The 20,122-nt window shown below is 38.6% G+C and overlaps 1 protein-coding gene across 2 annotated transcripts in view; it reads right to left on the bottom strand.

Annotated features, from left to right (window-relative positions):
- The window catches only part of plcb1 (phospholipase C beta 1), a 352,974-nt gene that overhangs the window by 99,370 nt on the left and 233,482 nt on the right, over positions 1 to 20,122 (bottom strand). For both annotated transcript variants that reach the window (XM_031901827.1, NM_001079464.2), the window contains exons 8-9: positions 17,788 to 17,888; positions 12,159 to 12,325 (exon numbers count right to left, since the gene is read on the bottom strand). In XM_031901827.1, the coding sequence (XP_031757687.1) occupies positions 12,159 to 12,325; positions 17,788 to 17,888 (268 nt within the window). The remainder of the gene's footprint in view (positions 1 to 12,158; positions 12,326 to 17,787; positions 17,889 to 20,122) is intronic.

Genomic DNA, 20,122 nt, shown 5'->3' with positions numbered 1-20,122 from the left:
ACATTTGCATCTGATCCCGTCATTTCAACTATATAAAAGGAGTATTCTTTTTTTTAAAAATGGGGCGTGGTAATTGGAGCGTATATATATACACACACATGTGCTGCACAGAATTTTCCATCTCTCTGATTCCTGCCTAATGTCAGTGATTTTAGAGTAACTGGTGCAAGTTTAATAACATTTCAAAAATGACTCTCCATGGATGAATGCACTAAAGAGTAAAATGAGCGTGTTCTACTTCTGACATGTAACCAACTGCCCTTTTAAACATCCAGAGCTTCTGAATTTCAAAGTCTGTAACAGCGGCATTAAATCCGCTCCATTACTAAATGCATTTTCTGGTTAGCTGTTCATTTACACTTATATTGATGTACATTTTATCATAGTAATTCATTGACATGTGTATACTAATATTAATAACAAGACTTTTCTGGGCAATTTTTTCGTCAATATTATATATGAATGGCCGACTATAATTATGTGTTTTTTAAGGTTTTCTTCAGATGTCTGTGCTGCTTAAATAATTACTGATTTAGCTTGATAACCATAAAATAATGGATGTAACATGTAGGGAGACAGGATTCAGGTTGTTTCAGAGTGGAAAAGAAGTTGTTAATAGCAGATTACCAGTATTATTTTAAAACTAAACAGGTCAATGATAAAGTGCCCCCTGCGCTGTATGAATCTATTTGTACCTATACATTTCTAATGGCAGGAATAACATTTTTGTATTGTATGGAACTTTATGCACAACCTGAATATCACGTACATGATTGTTTATACTTCTGCTAAATGTTAAATGCCATGAAAAATGTTCCATTTGTGCATCCAACAAAGATCCTTTGTATTAGGATTGTTTATAACTACTGATGATCATTAAGTCTACGGCACATAGCGTGCCCTTTGTGCCACAGCAATTTAATCATTATTTTGAGTAGCATGAAAAAGAAATCAATCATACCAGAATTATTCTAAGGGGAAGCAATCTTTAGGAAATGTCATATTTTAAAAGCTCCATTGGATACAACCAGTTAGCTATTCGTGTGATTAAACACAATGGTGGTCTTTTAGGGCCAAGACAAAGGTGCAAGGACACTAAGGGGTGCAAGAGGGCCCACTCTAAATACAGAGACCAGTTGTGTGCCCATTGTACAGGGTCCTGTTGTGTACTCTCCAGCTCTCTTATTTGCGTGTTTGAATGAATGACTGGCAAGTCAAGGGATGGGGAGGGAGGGGTAAGGGTGCACCTATGTGCCTCCCCCAGCCTGCCTCCCATAAATATATTGCTGTCAAACTCAGGCAGCACTGTATTCATGGGGCAGCCACAGGTCTTTGTGGCCCTAAATGGAGTGGAGAGACCTGTGGCAATTTTTTCAAGGGAGGAAGGAATAGTCAGGCCACAAAGCCCTGGGCCTAGGGCGGCACAAATTTAGGGGCTGGGCAAGCAATGGGGGGGGGGTGGCCTATGGGCACCTTGTTAAGAAATCCAGCCCTAGGATAGTGGAGCATTCCACATTTGCACATTTCACAATTCACAATGATTCCCTAACAAGTCAACCTGATATACAAAGAAAGTAGGTAAGTTATTGTTCGTGATTTAGGTGCATTATTACAATTGTTTATGCAGAAACTATTTTAGTGTCAACACCACCAAGTGGCCGTCCTAATGCCCCCCTCACCCCCATGCTTAAATTGTTAAGTTCCTACAGGGGTGCAAAGTGGCTGTATCACTAGTGCACAGAATTGCAGCAATTAAAGTTACCAGAGGTTTTTTCATTTGCACCCCTGGTAAGCTGGGGGCACTGTTGCCTGGGGCAGGGGTCTTGCATTGCCTTTTAGCAGGAGTGCCCCTGTGTTTATGTGCACTTATTGTAATTAAACCCTACTGATTTTAGATGATCTCAGACCAAAACCAAAACTATAGGGATCCAATGGATTTTTTTCTTACTTCATATACATATGTTCACACTCTGGCTTTTTACATTAAAGCCAATGGGTTTCTGTGCATTCTAGGAAAATATTTTCAAGATGTCAAGTTCACTAATAATATTCTAGTTACACTGATAAAAGCCTTCATTCTTAGCACTTTAATATCCCCTTATGTAAATTACAATTCTCTTTATATAATGTGCCTCTTAATTCCTTTACTTATTACATAGTCAGGTTGAAAGAAGACACACAGCCATCAAGTGCAACCATTTATGTCTATATATAACCTGCCTATCTGCTAGTTGATTCAGAGGTGAATAATTATTTTTCATAGCGGAATCAACCTGTTCAAGTCAACAAAAATAAACTGCAAAAAAAGGAGATTAAAAATACAGATTTACCAAAAAGGCACATCTGGAGATAGGTTTTGTTATTGTCTGAAATGCCTATGACCTTGTGTTTCTAAAGTAGGGACAACATTTAAACAATATTTAGGCATAGACCTTCTCAATAGGAGTCTGTGTCATCAATATGGTCCATAGACAGGAATGTGGAAGTTCCTTTATAACTGCCAGTTATATACCTGTGCCAGAGGGATTATGTAATGTGTAAGTGTCAGACAGTGACAACAAATACTTATTGGAAGAGGTGGCTGAATCAGACTGGGATCCCATTAAACAGGCTTGTTCTTCTGTCAGAGATTCTAATAGCACCCTTCAATGGGAGGGACAGAACACCCACACAGGACTCCGACGCAAGGAAATGTATTATTAAGCACTCACTCACCAGACAAGAAAGAAACACTTGCTGTGCAACTGTTGCAAATGCTCAACCCCCAGAGCAACCTCCGGAAGACTGTATGAATTGGATGAAAGCGGCATATTAAAGGGCAACTTCACATTTGAATAAACTTTTAATATGCTGTAGATTGGACTATTATAAGCAACTTTTCAAACAGTCTAACGTTTTTTATGGTTTTACTTTATGTGCCATTATGCTTCCATTCTATTTGTAATTTAAATTCTATCATGAGTGACCAGAGCAACCAAAACAGATTCATTTTTTAAGTTAATCCTTCTACAGATACCCTCTCCTATTTATATTGCACTCTGACAAATCTATTGCCTGGCTCCTTAGGTAAGTAAGACCTTAGCCTCCGCACAGCTGCTGACATAACAAACTGGAGAGTGTAATAGGGTTATTAGTAAAGACACTAAGGGGTATATTTATCATGCTGTGTAAAAAGTGCAGTAAAACATCACTGGTGATGTTTATCATAACAGCCAATCAGATGCTTTGCTTTGGTTTTCTAACTGTTGAAATCTAATTGCTGATTGGTTGCCCTGGGCAACATCACTGGTAATGCTTCACTCCACTTACATAGCATGATAAATATACCCCTAAGTTTGCCCAGGAGCAGTGACCTATAGCAACCAATCAGCAGGAAGCATTTACGGGTTACCTGTTTAAAAGCAAACATATTATAGATTGCTATGGGTTACTGCTACTGGGCAAACGTAGTGCCTTTTATTTATTTTATTTATTTATTTATTTATTTATTTACTTTTATCTATGGGGGTTAGAACCTTAAAGTTGTAGTTCACCTTTAGATTGATTCTTAGCATGATGTAGACATTGCTATTCTAAGGGGCTGATTTACTAATCCACGAATCCGAATGGGAAAAATTCGAATTGGAAAACGAACATTTTGCGACTTTTTCGTATTTTTTGCGACTTTTTCATAGCCGTTACGACTTGCGCAAATTGTCGCAACTTTTTCATTGCCATTACAAATTTCGTGAATTGTCGCGACTTTTTCATAGCCAGTACGACTTTCGTGTATTGTCGCGACTTTTTCATAGCCAGTACGACTTTCGTGTATTGTCGAGACTTTCGTATTGAGCGCTCGAAAAAGTTGCAAAATACCGATCATTACGAAAAAAACGCATTCGGAAGCTTTTTGGACGTTTGTGGATTAGTAAATGTGCCCCTAAGACAATTTGCGATTGGCCGTCCTTTTTTCTTTTTTATGGTTTTTATAGTTGTTTAGCTTTTTGTACAGCAATGGGTATTTCAGCAGCTATCTGTTTGCCAGGGTGCAATGTACCCTAGCAACCAGGCAGTGGTTTAAACAAGAGTAGGGAATATACTATATAAAATCTGTTTTCCTTTTCCGAAAATGCCCCACACGAATCGGCTGGGCTTATATAATATTCCCATTCTGTAATCACAAATCATTTACTTCCAAGGCCACTGATGAATGATTGCAGGGTGACAGCTAATTTCGAATTATTTCCAATTGGAAGATACAGCAAAGCAACTTATCATATTAACAAATCACTAATTGGACTTGGCATATCTTTTTTTCCCTGTTGGTTGAAATGTGCTCACGGTGATGTGTTTTACAGACCTCAATCATTAACACTGAAAGGCTCCAGCCTGGTGATAAAGAGGTTTAGCAGTGTGCGGTGACTACAGACTATGTCTAATTGCATCTAGGCTTAATGAAACTAATGGCTCAGGGTAGAGGCGCTAATGTAATTATTGGCCATTTGACATAGCATAACATTTAGAAAATATATTTTTCTAAGCCAGAGCCATTGTTAATGTATTAGGTGTGGTTAGCAGTAACATGTAGAAGAAGATCTAAATCTGCCCTGGGAACCCATCCTGAACCATTTCCTCTCCTGCTTTTGAGCCCAAAAGAGGGATTCTTGGGTCACTGCACAGTACAGTATATTGATTTACAGTATATTGATTGATTGCTACTATAACAGACATTACAGCCTGCAACTGATTTTCTTATGTGCACACAAAAGCAAAAGGTAAGAGTTAATAAAAAAGCTCCAATGTCACTAATTTCATATGATTATGCACTGCACTCTACACCCTAAGTCATCTTAATACAATCATTTTAATCTTGGGTTGTGTCATTAAAGGGGAACTCCACCCAAACACAACTTGAGCTTTCTGAAAAAGTAAACAAAATTTCAAGAAACTTTGCAATATCCATCAATTAAAAAATTTGCAGCCTTTTCATTATTTTAATGGAATAATATGGTTTGGAACAGTTCCCTAAGCCCCGCCCCCTGTTCCCCTGCTGATCTGGCTGACTACTTTGGGACTCAAATAAAATGTAACAGTAGTCGACTGTCCTCAGCCTGCCTTCAGCCTGCATCCTCCCAATCCCACAATTCCCTGTACACGTGATGTCAATAAGGAAAGGAACATCACAGGGCAATGCAATGTGGGTTATGTAGTTTCTGCATGCTGTCTGTAAGCTGAGCAAAAGTTGTTATAATTTGTAACATCAGTGTTTTAGTCCCTCCTCCCCTCGCAGGGGAGAGCTGTTTTGCAGCTGGATTTCACCATATATAAATAGTATTTATTCATACTTTTTGAAGAAACATATTATATTAGGGGTTTCTGTGTTGTGTGGGGCTCAGTTTGGAAGGCACAGCTGCCCTTTAAACTTACTAGCATTTACAGTGCAAAGTGGGAAAACCAGACCCAAAGCACCATAGTTTTATTCATAATACACCTTGTGCTATTTATGCCCAGAACTGTCAGGCTTGTGTATCTGCTGCAGAGAACAGAGAATTGCTTCAACAGGGAATCAAGGCAGGCCCAGACTGGCAATTTGTGGGTTCTGGCAAATGCCAGTGGGGCTGCTGTAAGATGCCATAGACAGTCACTCTTTATTGGGCTGGTGGGGGCTGTTTGGGGCTCTGTGTAGTTAAAGTGCCAGGGTCTATTTTGAATCCCAGTCCAGGCCTGGTGCAAGGGGCACAGAAGCCCTCAAAGCAGCTGTTAAGTGCCTTTGCACTGCCTTGGTCTTACCTTTGCACTGAGATTACTGTATTGCTTGGCTGATGTATCTGCTGTTATAAATATAACAGTCCATTTTATTAATTGGGAGGCATGTTAATCAAAATTCAAGTTCAAGGAAAAAAAGTCTGGTTTGGCCTGGTTCATATTCAAAATCTATTAATTATGAATATGCGGTGTCAGAAGGGTCAGCTTTGCAAGCTATGAAGTCAATGAGAGTGGCGATGCATAATATTTATAAAGATCTGCCTCATTAAAATGTTTGCATGAGGGTTTGAGCAGTTTCCCAGAGCCTTGCAAGATAAGTTTCAGGCTTCTAGCTGAGGGTATCTGGCCTTAGCTTCATACAAAAAAACTTTATTCAAGGTTCTGGCAATATAAATGCACAGGGTTTGCTTTGCATGACTGGAATTCCTATAATGAATATAGTACATATTTTAGCTTTTACTGTGGGCTTAAATTAAAATCTGTCCTAAGTGTCCTCTGCACTATTTTTCCGAAATTCCAGGGAATTCCCATGCAAACTGAAGCCCCCCCCCCTCAATGTTCCCTCTAATTCTTTTTTGGATATGTGCGCAATAAAAATACTTTTGTGTGCACATTTGAAACTTGTGTGCTTGGGTGGTTTTATTGCAGATTGCATGTGTTTTTGGTCATTGACATTTTTTGATCCTTTGTAACATGAAAATATTCAAAAGTATAAAAAATATAAATATTGACCCCTAAAACCTAACATATTAGGTGGAAAAAAAGAAGTGAAAAATAAATAAATAAATAAATGCGGTTTTGGATTTTTTTAAAACTCAAATCTTGCCAAAATGCAATCTTGAAAATGAATAAATCAGTCCCTTGGGGTATTACATTATAATATAAAGGGACAGGACAGATTGCACCTTTGTGCCCACAATACTCACTCTATAATTCCTAGGGATGCACTGAATCCACCATTTTCAGATTTGGCTGAACTCCAAGTCTTTCGTAAATGTATGTAAATTAGGACACAGAAGGGTTAACAGGGGAAATTTTTTTAACTTAAATGTTTATGGACGAACAGAAGAAAATGGCAGTGGGGCGCTCTGCAAACAGTAACCAGGGCTTGTACATTTCCTGAAGAAGAGGAGTGCCAGCCTGGGTAGCAGGTAAGCAACTAGAATCACTGGGGGAGTCATAAGAACATTTCCTTCTCCTTTAATAATCTGTCGTAAACAATTGAGGATATTCTTTTCTCTGTCGTTCCATGTTCATGTGACAAAACGTCACATATTCGGATTTGGTTCGGCCAGGGGAGTGGATTTGGCAGAATCTTGGCCGAATCAAGAACGGAATCCTGGATTCAGTGCATCCCTAATATCCTACATATTCTAATGTGACCTGACTTTTACTGGCTCCAAGCAGTTGGATTCCCATGGTTTTACTGGCACAGTCCAACACTTCTGAGAGTCATTGCAATAGAGGGTTAAAAAATAAAGAATGAAAAACAATAAGAAGAAAAGACAGAGAAGTAAGAAACAATTCTATTTCTAAACTATAAATTGTCACCAAAATTACAAAGCATTTTTCTTTTCCATTTTTGTTCCATGTTTACACAATGAATTGTACCAGGAAGGGTATCCTTAAATATAATTATATCATAAAATTGTTATAGTGACTCATAAATTAGCATTAAACAAGATGCATCTACTGTGTGGATATTATATTACTACTTAGAAGGATATAATCTTCCAGAAGCTGAGAGGTTTCAGCGGTGATGTTGGCTGGAAGCCCAGTCAAGAAGGAACAGCATTCAGAAATCAAAGGGCTTGTCTTACAACAGCAATGCATGTGGGTCGCCTGTCCGTCCTGCATGAAGATTCATTATCGGGGGCAGTTTTGTTATTAGAAAGGGGCCTGCACAACCGACTTTAATTTCTTTATTTCACTTTCCTGTCAGATTTGTTTGGAAGGCAACCAACAAACTTAAAGATAGAGAAAAATCATAAACAATTTATAGGGAAGGGGCCTTGGTGCTTTAGGGAGCAAACTCTAAGACAAGCACACATCTTTATATGTTTAGTATGTATACATGGTGATTTACACTCTTGTTTAACCCTTGGATGTGGAAATATATCCAATAAGTTACTTACAGTCACTGATAAGACACACAAGTCAGGGGCAGGATAGGAGATGTGCTGCCCCCACCCATCCCTCATAAATACAGCAGTGAAAAGCGCAGACAGAGCTGTACTCAAGGGAGGGTTTTTGCTCCAGACCTGAGCCTAGGAGCCATTTATTGCACTTAGCACCATGTCCTTCATATAATAAATGACCCCTCGTGAGTGTTAAAGAAGGATAGGTGAAATCACATGAGGATGCCAGGCTGTAAGGCACCTGAATCACTTACCTATCACACAAGTGTTCCCCGTGCCAATTATACAGGGCACATGTGTGGTACAAAAGCCCTGAACAAAGTTCTCTACTGGTGCACACTTGCCCAAGTCTGACAGGGCTGCCTGGAAGACCAGAAGAAAATGGCAGCAGGGCGCTCTGAAAACAGTAACCAGGGCTCGTGCAATTCTTAAAGAAGAGGAGTGCCAGCCTGGGTAGCAGGTAAGCAACTAGAATCACTGGGGGAGTCATAAGAACTTGACACCCCCAGTGATATTACATTTCCTTCTCCTTTAATAATCTGTTTGTAAACAATTGAAGATATTCTTTTCTCTGTCATCTCAGGGGGACACGGGATGTCTGGGGTGAAACCAGTAGCTCCTTGATGGTTATCCCCCTATGTTGGAAAGCCCACCAGGGTCAATACCCGCCTAGCCCACTGCAAGTTACACAGAACACCCACAAATTCCCTGCATCCCCAGATAGAAGGTCTGGCCGGTGCGGCATGGGAGTGAGTATGATGATAACAACCTGCAGCAATTCTCCTGGGACTACTGTACAGGAGCAGGAACTTAAAAGAATGCAGTGTATTTACAGTCATTATAGTCAGCCTAGAAGGAGAGGCAGTGGAAATTATAAATATGTGCAGTAGCCATATTAATCAGATTAATTCTTTAAAACTTGTTCTTCGGCCTTAAAGAGGGACCTGTCACCCAGACAAAATATGTATAACAAAAGTACTTTTCAAATAAACATGAAACCCCAATTATTTTTTATTAAGACATCCATAGCTATTATAAACTAATTTAATCTCAGCCTTAGGTATAGAGTTACTTTCATTTTCCATTTTGCACTTCCTAGATACCACTGCCCTTCTCATGATCTATAATTTGGTAGTCTGGGCATGGGTGGTCTGGGCATTCAGCCTGCTTCCTCCAAATCCCACAATTCCCTGCACACGTGATGTCAATAAGGAAAGGAACATCACAGTGCAATGCATTGTGGGTTATGTAGTTCCCGCATGCTGTCTGTAAGCTGTGGAGAAGTTGTTACAATTTGTAACATCAATATTTTAGACTCCCCGGCCTTCATACTTTTTCAAGGAACAGTGATAGGTATATTAGGGGTTTATGTGCTGTGTGGGGTTCCAGGGGTTTTCCTTTAATAACAGTGCCCACAAAATGGCGGCTTCCTGCTTGCTCTGATTGTGAATTTCAAGACTAAAGTAAACAATGTTTATATAATTTATATAGTGTAAGTAACATTGATTTTGCCTTACTAGAGAAATACAAAAGAATTTGAAATTATTTCTTAGGGTGACAGTCCCTTTAACTCTCTTTAGAGAAAAGTGTCTTTCATGCAGACAGATATATGGATGTTCATTGCCCATTGTATATGTGTACTCTCTATTTATTGCTAGTTGTGTCAGTAGAACTGTTTCTATTTGCCACGAGTCTGCTAACCATAGTTCTGTGTACCTGGAGGTATTTGAATATAACAGTGTTATGATGGAGCTGAGAGTTCTGAGAGCCAAAAGATATGCTACAAAAAGCTGCTGAATGTCATTTCAGCGTAAACAGAGCTTCTTTAGAAGAATGAAATTATCTAGTGAAAGAACATTACGTTTTATATACAGAAAGAAACTTTGGAATGTCACTTCTATTGTCTAGTTGTCAGATGGGCTGATGTACATATTTTATTCCATACTACTTTTAGCACTGAACATTCAAACCGGCTCTGGCTGAGTCCCTAGACACTTGGTAATGCTCACGTTCCTCTCTCACAGCAGCTCACAGTATCTTGACAGTACGATCCAAAGGGAAATAGACTGAATCGGAAATCAGGATGGGAATACTGACAAGCACCACAGATCTGTGTGAGATGTCAAACCCTGTAAAGTTGTGTTTTTCATCTATTTCCCTCCCTTGGGCTGTGCTGCTTGCTCTGAGTGTGGTGCAAGAAGGTATCAACGGCGAGGTGCAAGTATGCAGAGGGCATGTCATGGGTCTAACGCCCAGCACTGGGTCTCCTAACCTTATTTTGATTTATGTCAATGTATATATATTCCAGCATCAAGAGATTAGAACAATTAGCTTCTCTATATGTATTTAAGGCAAAGAAAGAAAGATAACATAGACATGCAATGTAAGTTTTGAAAATGAGTACACAAGAGAAATGAGATATAGATCTACAAAGAGTCATTATTAATTAATACATATTATTAATAAATACACTTCTCAAAATCCCATATGAATACATAGAAAATAGGGTAAGTTTTTATGTATTAAACTCTGATCTCACATTTTGATAAACCTGCCCCATGGAGTTCCATAACTCTCCAAAGGGGGCATCATAACATACTCTGCAAAGGAGCAAATGGGATGCCTGAAAGCAAGAAAGATGAGAGACAGAAGATCTTTACTGACAACGCAGGAGCAAATTTTGGGCAAATAGTCAGACAACTGGGCATTTTGATTAGTATAAGATATTGGGAAGCTTTTACTCAAACACTGAACCAAAGCATATACCCGGCCAGTTCACTAAACACATTTCACATTATTTGTGAGTTCATTACTTTGATTCTAAACTTGGCAAAATGGGTCCATGTACTTAAATTAATTTTCCAACATTCATAAATTAAAACATAAATTTGTATCAGCAGTTTGTGGAGTCCAAATAAATTTCAGTGTATTTCAGTTTGATAGGACTTATAGAACCAAATAAAACTGTTTTTCTTAAAATCTTTTTCACATAATTGTACTTTTTGCACCAAACCTTTCCACCAGCGAGAAAGTATGTTCACTATTATTTTGAGAATAAGCACAAGACATTTCTAATTGGCCTGTACAGCTTTCTCTAATTAGTCATCTCTACAGTGGCTTCTCTAGCACAAGCCAAAAAGTTGGACCTCATGTATGGAGTACAGCAGTGATCCCCAACCAGTGGTTAATGAGTAACATGTTGCTCACCAACCCCTTGGATGTTGCTCCCAGTGGCCTCAAAGGTCACATTTTCGAGGTGCTCATTTTTGAATTTCTGGCTTGGAGGCAAGTGTTGATTACATAAAAACCAGTGTAAAGCCAAACAGAGCCTTCTATAGCCTGCCAGTCCACATAGGGGCTATCAAACAGTGAATTATAGAACTCATTGGCACCTCCAGGAACATTTTCCATGCTTGTATTGCTCCCCAACACTTTTTCCATTTGAATGTGGCTCTCGGGTATAAATTGTTGGGGATCCCTGGAGTACAGTGATTAATTATATATACATGGGACCATTTATATATAGTTTACAGCATTCTATGCATGGCTGCACTTATCTTTTGTAGGCAACAAACAAGTAGAACACATGTTGGGTATTCTCACAGGCCTCTACACTTCCCCTTGCCCCTAGGATGGAGCAAGAGGGGCAGGTGGGGGAGGCAGGTAGGTGTCCCCCTACCCTTCGCCTAACAAGGGAGTGCCAGGGGTAGCAGACTTATCGAGGCCCTGTCCTTACTACCTGCCATAAGGCCTGCGGTAAGGACAGGGCTAGTTGTACATCCTTATGCTGTGATCTGCTCTTCATGCTGGATTGAAAGGAACAGAGGAGACGTTTATGTGCCAAACAGAATTTAGCCTGCCCAGTCTGCTCTGATGAGTCATGAGTAAGTGCAAGGGAACCCTAAAGCTACTGATACCCTAATTGTGGCAGCAATTTAAGGGTTCCCACAGTGGATTGTGTCAATAGGCGCAACAGGCTTACCCAGAAGAAATTACGCCAAAGATCATTTTAAAACCCAGTGCTGAGAATGATGCAATCTAGACTATGACATTTGACCACCCAATTCGTTAAAATGTGCAACTGCAATTGTGCTTTTTAACACATGCGAATTAGAGCACAGCCACAATTTCACTGGAACTTGTTACCTATTGACAAGATTATGGTCTCTCTACTTATTACAGTTAGCATTGCCACCTTTTGGTTGGCCCAATGACATAGACATAACACTGATATGTGTTAATACATTTTACAAAAGGTTTATAAAACATTCTTACCTCCTGTTGCCAAAGGGCTGTTCGGCTCATATTTTTCAATCAGCTGTTGGACTTGCTCCTGCTTTAGCGGTGGATAGAGAATTTCATTTAATCGCGGATCTCGCTGCTTCGAGTTAATAAATTCTGTCAGCTCATCAACGGTTAGGTGTGCTTTACTCTTACTGCCGCTGCAATAGAACAACAATGTCTGACTTTGCACCAGTTGCCTCCATAGTCAGTGATACAATGAGAGCATAATTATGGCCTAGTCTGTCACTAAACAAATATATTTACCCAACAAAGAATGTGCAAGAGAGAGAACCAGATGTACATGTAAAAATGGCACTAAAGAAGTCCATTTGTCAGCCTACAACACTGATGCCACTGGGTAAGAAATTCATCACAATGTATTACAAGGGGCCACGTTAGTCCCATTTCACTAACATTTCACCATATCAGATGTCTCCCATTACTATTCTAATGGTTGCTTGCTGGGAGTGGTGGGGCCAGCTATTATAAGATGCCATGTGTATCCAGTTATAGACTCCTGTTCAAAAAATGATGGTTGGAGACTGCTCAGATACCCCTGATAAAATCTTTGTAGTACTACACAACTGCACTCTCAAACATCTGGCCAGCATCTTCTTCTGTGGATGTGCCAGTTGGGATCCACTTTTTCCACTTTGAAGCCTATACATTGCTAGTCCTTTATATGCAGTACAGCTATAACCTCATTTTCTTGTGTGAACTCCAGGGAGCATTTCAAAGGAAAAATATGCAATATTATTTTATGTAGCATATGTCTAGGGATAAAAGTTTTACTCGAAAAGCAAGAAAAGGCATCACAAAGCATAACCTTTATGGTTTGATAAAAGTGTTGCTGTCGAGGAAAAAAATGTGCTTTTAAAGCATTCAAGTTAGCTGGAACAGCGGAAACTTTCATCAGGTACAAGGAAGCAAATAAAGCATGCAGAAAAGCTATCAGGCAAGCTAAAATAGAGATGGAAAGGGGTATTGCAGCTAGGAGTATTTTTTTTTTAAATATGTAAATAGTAAGAAGGGATGGGACCCTTATTATCCCAGGGGGGTCAGCTGGTTGATGAGAACAGGGAAAAAGCAAAAATTCTGAACTTTTATTTTTCACCTGTCTATACAGGTAGACAGAGTAATAATTGATAAGATACTTGAATGCATTTGATACAGTACCGCACAGAAAGTTATTGATACCGTTGAGGAATATTGGCCTAGCATATAATATTTGTAATTGGATAGAGAACTGGCTGAAGGATAGATTACAAAGAGTGGTGGTAAATGGAACATTTTCTAATTGGACCAGTGTGGTTAGTGGAGTACCGCAGGGGTCAGTCCTTGGTCCTTTGCTTTTTAGCTTGTTTATTAATGACCTGGAGGTGGGCATAGATAGTACTGTTTCTATTTTTGCTGATGACACTAAATTGTGCAAAACTATAAGTTCCATGCAGGATGCTGCCGCTTTGCAGAGCGATTTGACAAAATTGGAAAACTGGGCAGCAAACTGGAAAATGAGGTTCAATGTTGAAAGTTGCAAGTTATACACTTCGTAGAAATAATATAAACGCGAGTTATACACTGAATGGAAGTGTATTGGGGGGATCCTTAATTGAGAAGGATCTGGGGATTTTTGTAGATACGTTTTCTAATTCCTGGCAGTGTCATTCTGTGGCTACTAAAGCAAATAAAGTGTTGTTGACTCAAGGGATGAGAACATAATTTTGCCTCTTTAAAGGTCTTTGGTAAGGCCTCACCTTGAGTATGCAGTGCAGTTTTGGGCTCCTTAAGGGGACATGATTACTCTGTACAACTACAGTAGAGGGAATTATAGACAGATAGGGAATGTTCCTTTTTTACCTTTAGATTAGAGGAACAGATCTTTCATTTGAAGCAGTGTAGGGGTTCTTCACGGTGAGGGCAGTGAGCCCATCCTAGTGATATTGTGATGGGCTTTGGCGAGTTTTTGAACAAACATAGTATCCAAGACCATTGTGATACTAAAATCTACAGTTTGTATAGTTATTGGTATATATCATTTATATATGTAAGTGTATAGATAGGTTGATATAAGTCTATATATGTGAACTGGTGTTTGCTTGGAGGGTTGAACTTGATGAACTTTGGTCCTTTTTCAACCCTATGTAAGTATGTAACATACAGGCAGATTTATTGACTCCTGATGAAATTGACCTTAGATTGTAAACTTCACTGGGGCAGGGACTGAGGATAATGATGTATTGAACGTGATGGGGAATATTTAGGCACAATACAAATCAAACAGAATTCCCATGTTGCTTTATGGTAGGGCTATTTTCAGTATGAAAGCCAACATAAATTATCCATTATCTAAAAGGCTAATTAACATTTACTGGAGTGTAACGTGGAGATGCCCATTGTTGATTTAACAATGAGGGTGAGCCTATAAGAAAGCTTATCTTAATAAAGAGAAGTGAACTTTCAAAATATATAATACAGGTGTGGGGTCCCTTAGCTGGAAACCCATTATTCAGAAAGCTCAGAATTACTGGAAAGCTGTCTCCCACAGAGTCCATTTTTAAAAAATGATTCCCTTTTTCTCAGTAATAATAAAACAGTACCTGTACATGATCCCAACTAAGATATAATTACTCCTTGTTGGAGGCAAAACAAACCTATTGGGTTTATTTAATGTTTAAATTAGTTTTTGAGAATTAAGGTATGGTGACTAAATTCAGACCAAAATCCTTTATCCAAGGTTCCAAGCATTCTGGATAACAGGTCCCATACCTGTATTTAAAAGCACCAGTAAATAACATTTCTCTATGAAAGTTTGCAAGAAAAAATAGTGTTAATAATATAGTCAGGTAATTATGAACTGCATCCCTTTAAGTGCAGAGTGTGTTTTCACATTTAGGGATGCACCGATTCCCGGTTTTGGTTGTGGATTCAGCCAAATCCCAGAACTTTTTGCAGGATTTGGATTCAACCAAATTCTTGGAGTATGGATAAAGTCGGTGGAACCCTTAAAAATCACATGACTCTAAACCCTTTGGAAAACTGAATGTGACAATTCTTGCCTTCGCAGATGATCCAATTAATTTTTAATCACAAATATGCAAATTATGGATCAGATTTGTTTAGCCAAATGTTTCATAGAGGATTTGGTATTTAGCAGGGGCCCCCTCTGAGCCCCCTGACCCCCCTCAGGGACCCCTGCCACCCACCCAACGTCCTCCCCTGAGTGCAAAACTTACTGCCGGGGAAGCAGAAGTATTGGGTCTGGGCCACTGGGCTCATTGGTTTTTTTTCCAGGTGCCCTGATGGCCCAGTCCGGCCCTGCCAACACTATAGCACTTTTATCAACATCCAACATTCCCAATGCTTTCCTTGCCATTCCCCTTTCTTTCTTTCTCATTTTATTCTTATTGTCTGACATTGTTACTGTTTCATGTAGGTTGTGATTATATTTGATTATGGAAGGTGAACTGTGACTGACTAGTGCTTCTTTGCAACCTGACACGCAGCCATCATTTATCGCTCTCTTGGGTCAGTTAGTTTTATTCGACTGGTTCTAAACAACGCTGACCATAAACACAAACAACAGTCATCAATCTGCAGAATTGACAGTGTGCTTGCACAATGCAGCCAATATGGCTTCTCCTGCTAAATATTATAACATACTGGTATGTAGAATTCAATGGCCACATACATTATTGTACTCTCTATCCCTTTTTCTTGTTTACGTAAGAAATACATATGTATATTCCTTTAGTTTATACACTGGGGGCTGGGACTTTATTACTGATATGTGAGCAAAGCTCCTACAATGTTCTGGATTAAAGAAGAATATTCTGACATTAAATCTGAGGTCTCTGTCTGCTAGAAGCAGTACATTTTAGGTATTGAAATTTAAAAACAAGGACAAATTTTATAGACACTTGGTCCATGTACTTAGAGACTTTAAAAAAGAAGATGAAATGAATACAAACATTTATGCTCAATTCTAAAACATACTGTAAACCCCCCTCCCCTTAAATGTTGCACATTCTGGCCACTATCTTTAAATTAATTGTTTCTTTATAGTTCTAAAACGTAGGGCTATCCTTTTATTTTAAGAGAGAAAGTTAAATAGATTTTTTCAATATATACTCAGCTAACTATTGAACTGATGTGATAACCTGTCCTTATGCCTATTTTAGTACAGAATTGTACTGTGTTTCCTTTCATACACTTATTTGTACAGTGCTTGGTTCTTCCTAATCAGCAATAATGTAATGTTGTTATTAATGTTAAAACATCAATAAAAACATAAAAAAAAGCCAAACGCCTACAATGCATTAACTTCTAGTAACAAATGGGCCTGATTAGATAAGACTTTCCCAAAGACATGCATATAGAACCCCCTTACATGGTTCTAGTATAAAGGGAATCACAGTCACAACTCATTTTGCTGAAATAACAATACCCAATTGAAGCAACAGAAATGCCATGAATAATTTAAGATAAAGAAACTAGCTAAGGCTTTTTTTGGAATACTCATATATTTTCATATTAAAATCCACTGGTGCTGCTACTAATGCTCCAAATAACAACTATCATTCAATAAAATAGTCTGTAGCATTCCATTATCCCTGCAGGCTGCACAGCTTGACACAGAATCCCAAGGTTCCTTCCCATACAGCAGACACCGCAGCCATATTTTCTGTTGTCATTGTGGGACAGACTTATTAAAATGTACAATTGGGAGCTCACCACAGTGAAATTCCCCAGTTTCTATTCATTCCTATGGGTATTTAGAGGTGTATATATCAAATGGTGTACTCTCATTGAAATGATTAGAAAGGGAGCAGCCCCAATAGGACATACTTGGGTGCTCAGCATGCCATAAAGCTCAACTGACCTGCCGCTCCCTAACACGTGAGCATGATTGACACACAAGTTAGGGGATGGGGCTGTGCAAGCTTATGTACTTTCCCCTTCTGCCCCCATGAATACAGTGCTACAGAATGCAGTCAACAATGTATTTATGGTGGGGTTGGCCACAACTCTCTTTGCTTTAAAATAGACCACAAAGACCTCTGTGTATTCTTTTCAGCAGGAATTGTGTGAAGTGCAAAAAATGTACCCCTACTTCTCCTGTTCCCCCACTGAGTTTATTTATTGCAGTTTTTTTTTTGCTGAAGGAGCCTAAAACTGTAATCGAATGTGGGATAAATGGAAATGTATGTGCTGCTTTGGTACAACAGCTTTCTGACCTGCATGGATGAGACAGGACTCCGCTGTGCAGAGGACAGGTGAGGGTACACACATCTATTTAATGAGCAAAGTCATTTATCAAAGTGAATTCTCCTAGCGTTAATAAATTATTAACGCTAGGAGAATTCACTTTGATAAGTCTTACTGAGGAATAACATGAATACATTCTTGTTTGGTTGCTATGGGTTACTGTAACATTTGGGCAAATTTGCTTGTTCTTATTAAATGAGCCCCAAATGTTTCATTTTGGATAAAAACTTTTGAAATAAATGTTTTATGGCTGAACTAATCTATGTCTGCTGATTAATCATATTACTATTAATGATATTGATAATATTATTAGGTATTTAAAAAAAATAATATAATAAATAAAAGGGTATCTTACAACTCAGAAAAAATGTTGTCAATCTCAGGCCGCGGGCATATATTGTTCAAGAAGACTTTGTAAACCTCTGGAGTAAAGTCATCTTGAGGAATCGAGTCGCTCTAGGGAAACAAAAATGGGAAAAACAACCGATAAAGAACACACAGCTGTAATGAGAATGAGGCAAATATCACTTTTAATGCTGTTTTTATATTGTGGCCAAATTGACTAGAGGTCATTTACAACCACAAGTGCAGTAAGCAAAGTGCTATTCTGAGTACAATTGTCATGTTTTTTACCCACAATGCAATATCCTCCCCCATAATTCAAGCATATTTGGCCAGGGGGGGTCACGCCTAACACAATTTTGGCCGATACATTAAAATTAGCACAATTACGCTGACATTTTATTGCAAATTGGATGCAATTGTGCTGAAAGTCTGGTTGGTATCATCCATGGCTTTCATCTTTCAGAGCAACTGCAGTTGATGCAGGCCACTGGGGGACCCCTGGTTCAGGCAGTAACCCCGGGGTTCAGCAGGTGTGACAGTGCTCCGTTCAGAGCAGAAAGAAGGAAGGACTAGGTAGGAGAATGGAAAAGTAAAATATAAAGAATAGGAACTTTAAGATGATATAGAATGTCCATAGTAGTCAGGTACACCTACTTTACTGACAATTGACTCCCAGGGAGTTACAACATTCTCATTTTTGTGGTTTTAAAAGTTTTTGAAACAACAAATAAAATCATTTTCTCTAAAACCACAAATGCCAAGTGATTTATTAAAACAGCCTTTTAAAAAAAGCACAAACAAAAAAAAGCTGACCCCCGAATACCGCTAAAAGCACAAAGCAAAGAAAGCTTCAATTCAATAATAAGGACAGCTGCCACTGGCTTCTACATGAACTTGACAGCTTTTAGATGGCGTATTCTTATTTTTGGATTTGTCACAGTTTGACACATAATAAATGGCAAAAAAATCATATTTTTTCTGCAAAATAATACAAATCCTGGGAAAAAAAATAATAAAATAATTAAATGCCCCCTTAGGCTTTCAATTATTATTCATATAAATATAAGCAAGTACCCATTACCTTATTTGCTTATATTCCCATATATCAGTTGCTTATAAACCTTTCAGCAGACTCTAATGGGGCAACAGTTGGTTCAGATTTCCTCCCAATATGTTCTTTTCATGGTAACCATATAGCTGCATATTCCAAGTATTTGTTATTAACTGATGTTGTTAAATCCTTCATGAGACACATTTCATTCCCCAGTTGGTACCAGCTGTCTATTGTGGGTGGAACCTCTCTGCTCCAATGCATCAGAATTAGTGCTTGGGCAGCCATTAGCAATTGGAGTAGGAGATCCCTTTTGGTGTTATCTATAGGTTCATATTTGTAATAATAAATGATTACTGATGGGGTGTCTAATTTTACTTAACAGCCTATTATTTCAACACATAGGGGCACATTTATCAAAGTACAATTGTTTCTGAATGCAAAAAAATTCGTATTTTTTCTAAGTTTTCGTACTGTGCGTATTTTTTGCGACTTTTTCGTACTTTGTGAGAATTTGTGTGACAAAATAGTATTTTCGTGCAACAAAAGTTCCAAAATTTTCAGACTGAAACGAAAAGAATCGTATGTCGTGATTCGGATTCCTACTTCAATGAATGGGCCCCATATGGTTGATATCTGAGACCAATAACATTGTAATTTTGCACTCAATTTTGAGTTCAACACCACCTTTTAACCATTTGTATACCATTTTAAAGGTATTTGAAATATTTGCTAACATTCTTCATCCATGGGAGTTATTCCTAGGTCCCTTCCCCATGCTTTGGTATAGGTAGGGAGGTGAGGGTATTTGCAGTCTTTCATCATTTTATATGACATAATGTCCGGGTCAGACTGTGGGGTACAGGGGCCCGCACCCCCCAAGGAGCCCCGCTGCACCCCCTAAACCCTAAATCATAATGCAATCTTTTAACTGTTTTCCAGAAGATGTAAATTTTTCTGGATTCATTTTATCATTTGCCCAATTCTTCTATGGAGGATTCAGTATTTCAGCCATATTCAAAGATACTGCATTCCATGCACCCCCAATTTTGAACCTCATGGTCTTAAAGCAGCTGCTGAATCATTATAATTGGATTTTTCATTCTTAGGTTAAAGTGATTTTACATTTATTAATTTAGACACAGGAGACACATTCCTAAAACTTGCATTTGGGGATTTGGCCAAACATTTTCTAGACACCAAGAACCACCAGAACTATAGATATTACAATATCAAGTTAGGAATTTTCCAGGTACTTGTTTATGACAGGTACAAAATCCAGTACATATAGAGA

This window comes from Xenopus tropicalis, chromosome 5 (genome assembly GCF_000004195.4).
Source record: "Xenopus tropicalis strain Nigerian chromosome 5, UCB_Xtro_10.0, whole genome shotgun sequence".
NCBI lineage: Eukaryota > Metazoa > Chordata > Amphibia > Anura > Pipidae > Xenopus > Xenopus tropicalis.
This window is presented reverse-complemented; position numbering and strand designations above follow the sequence as displayed.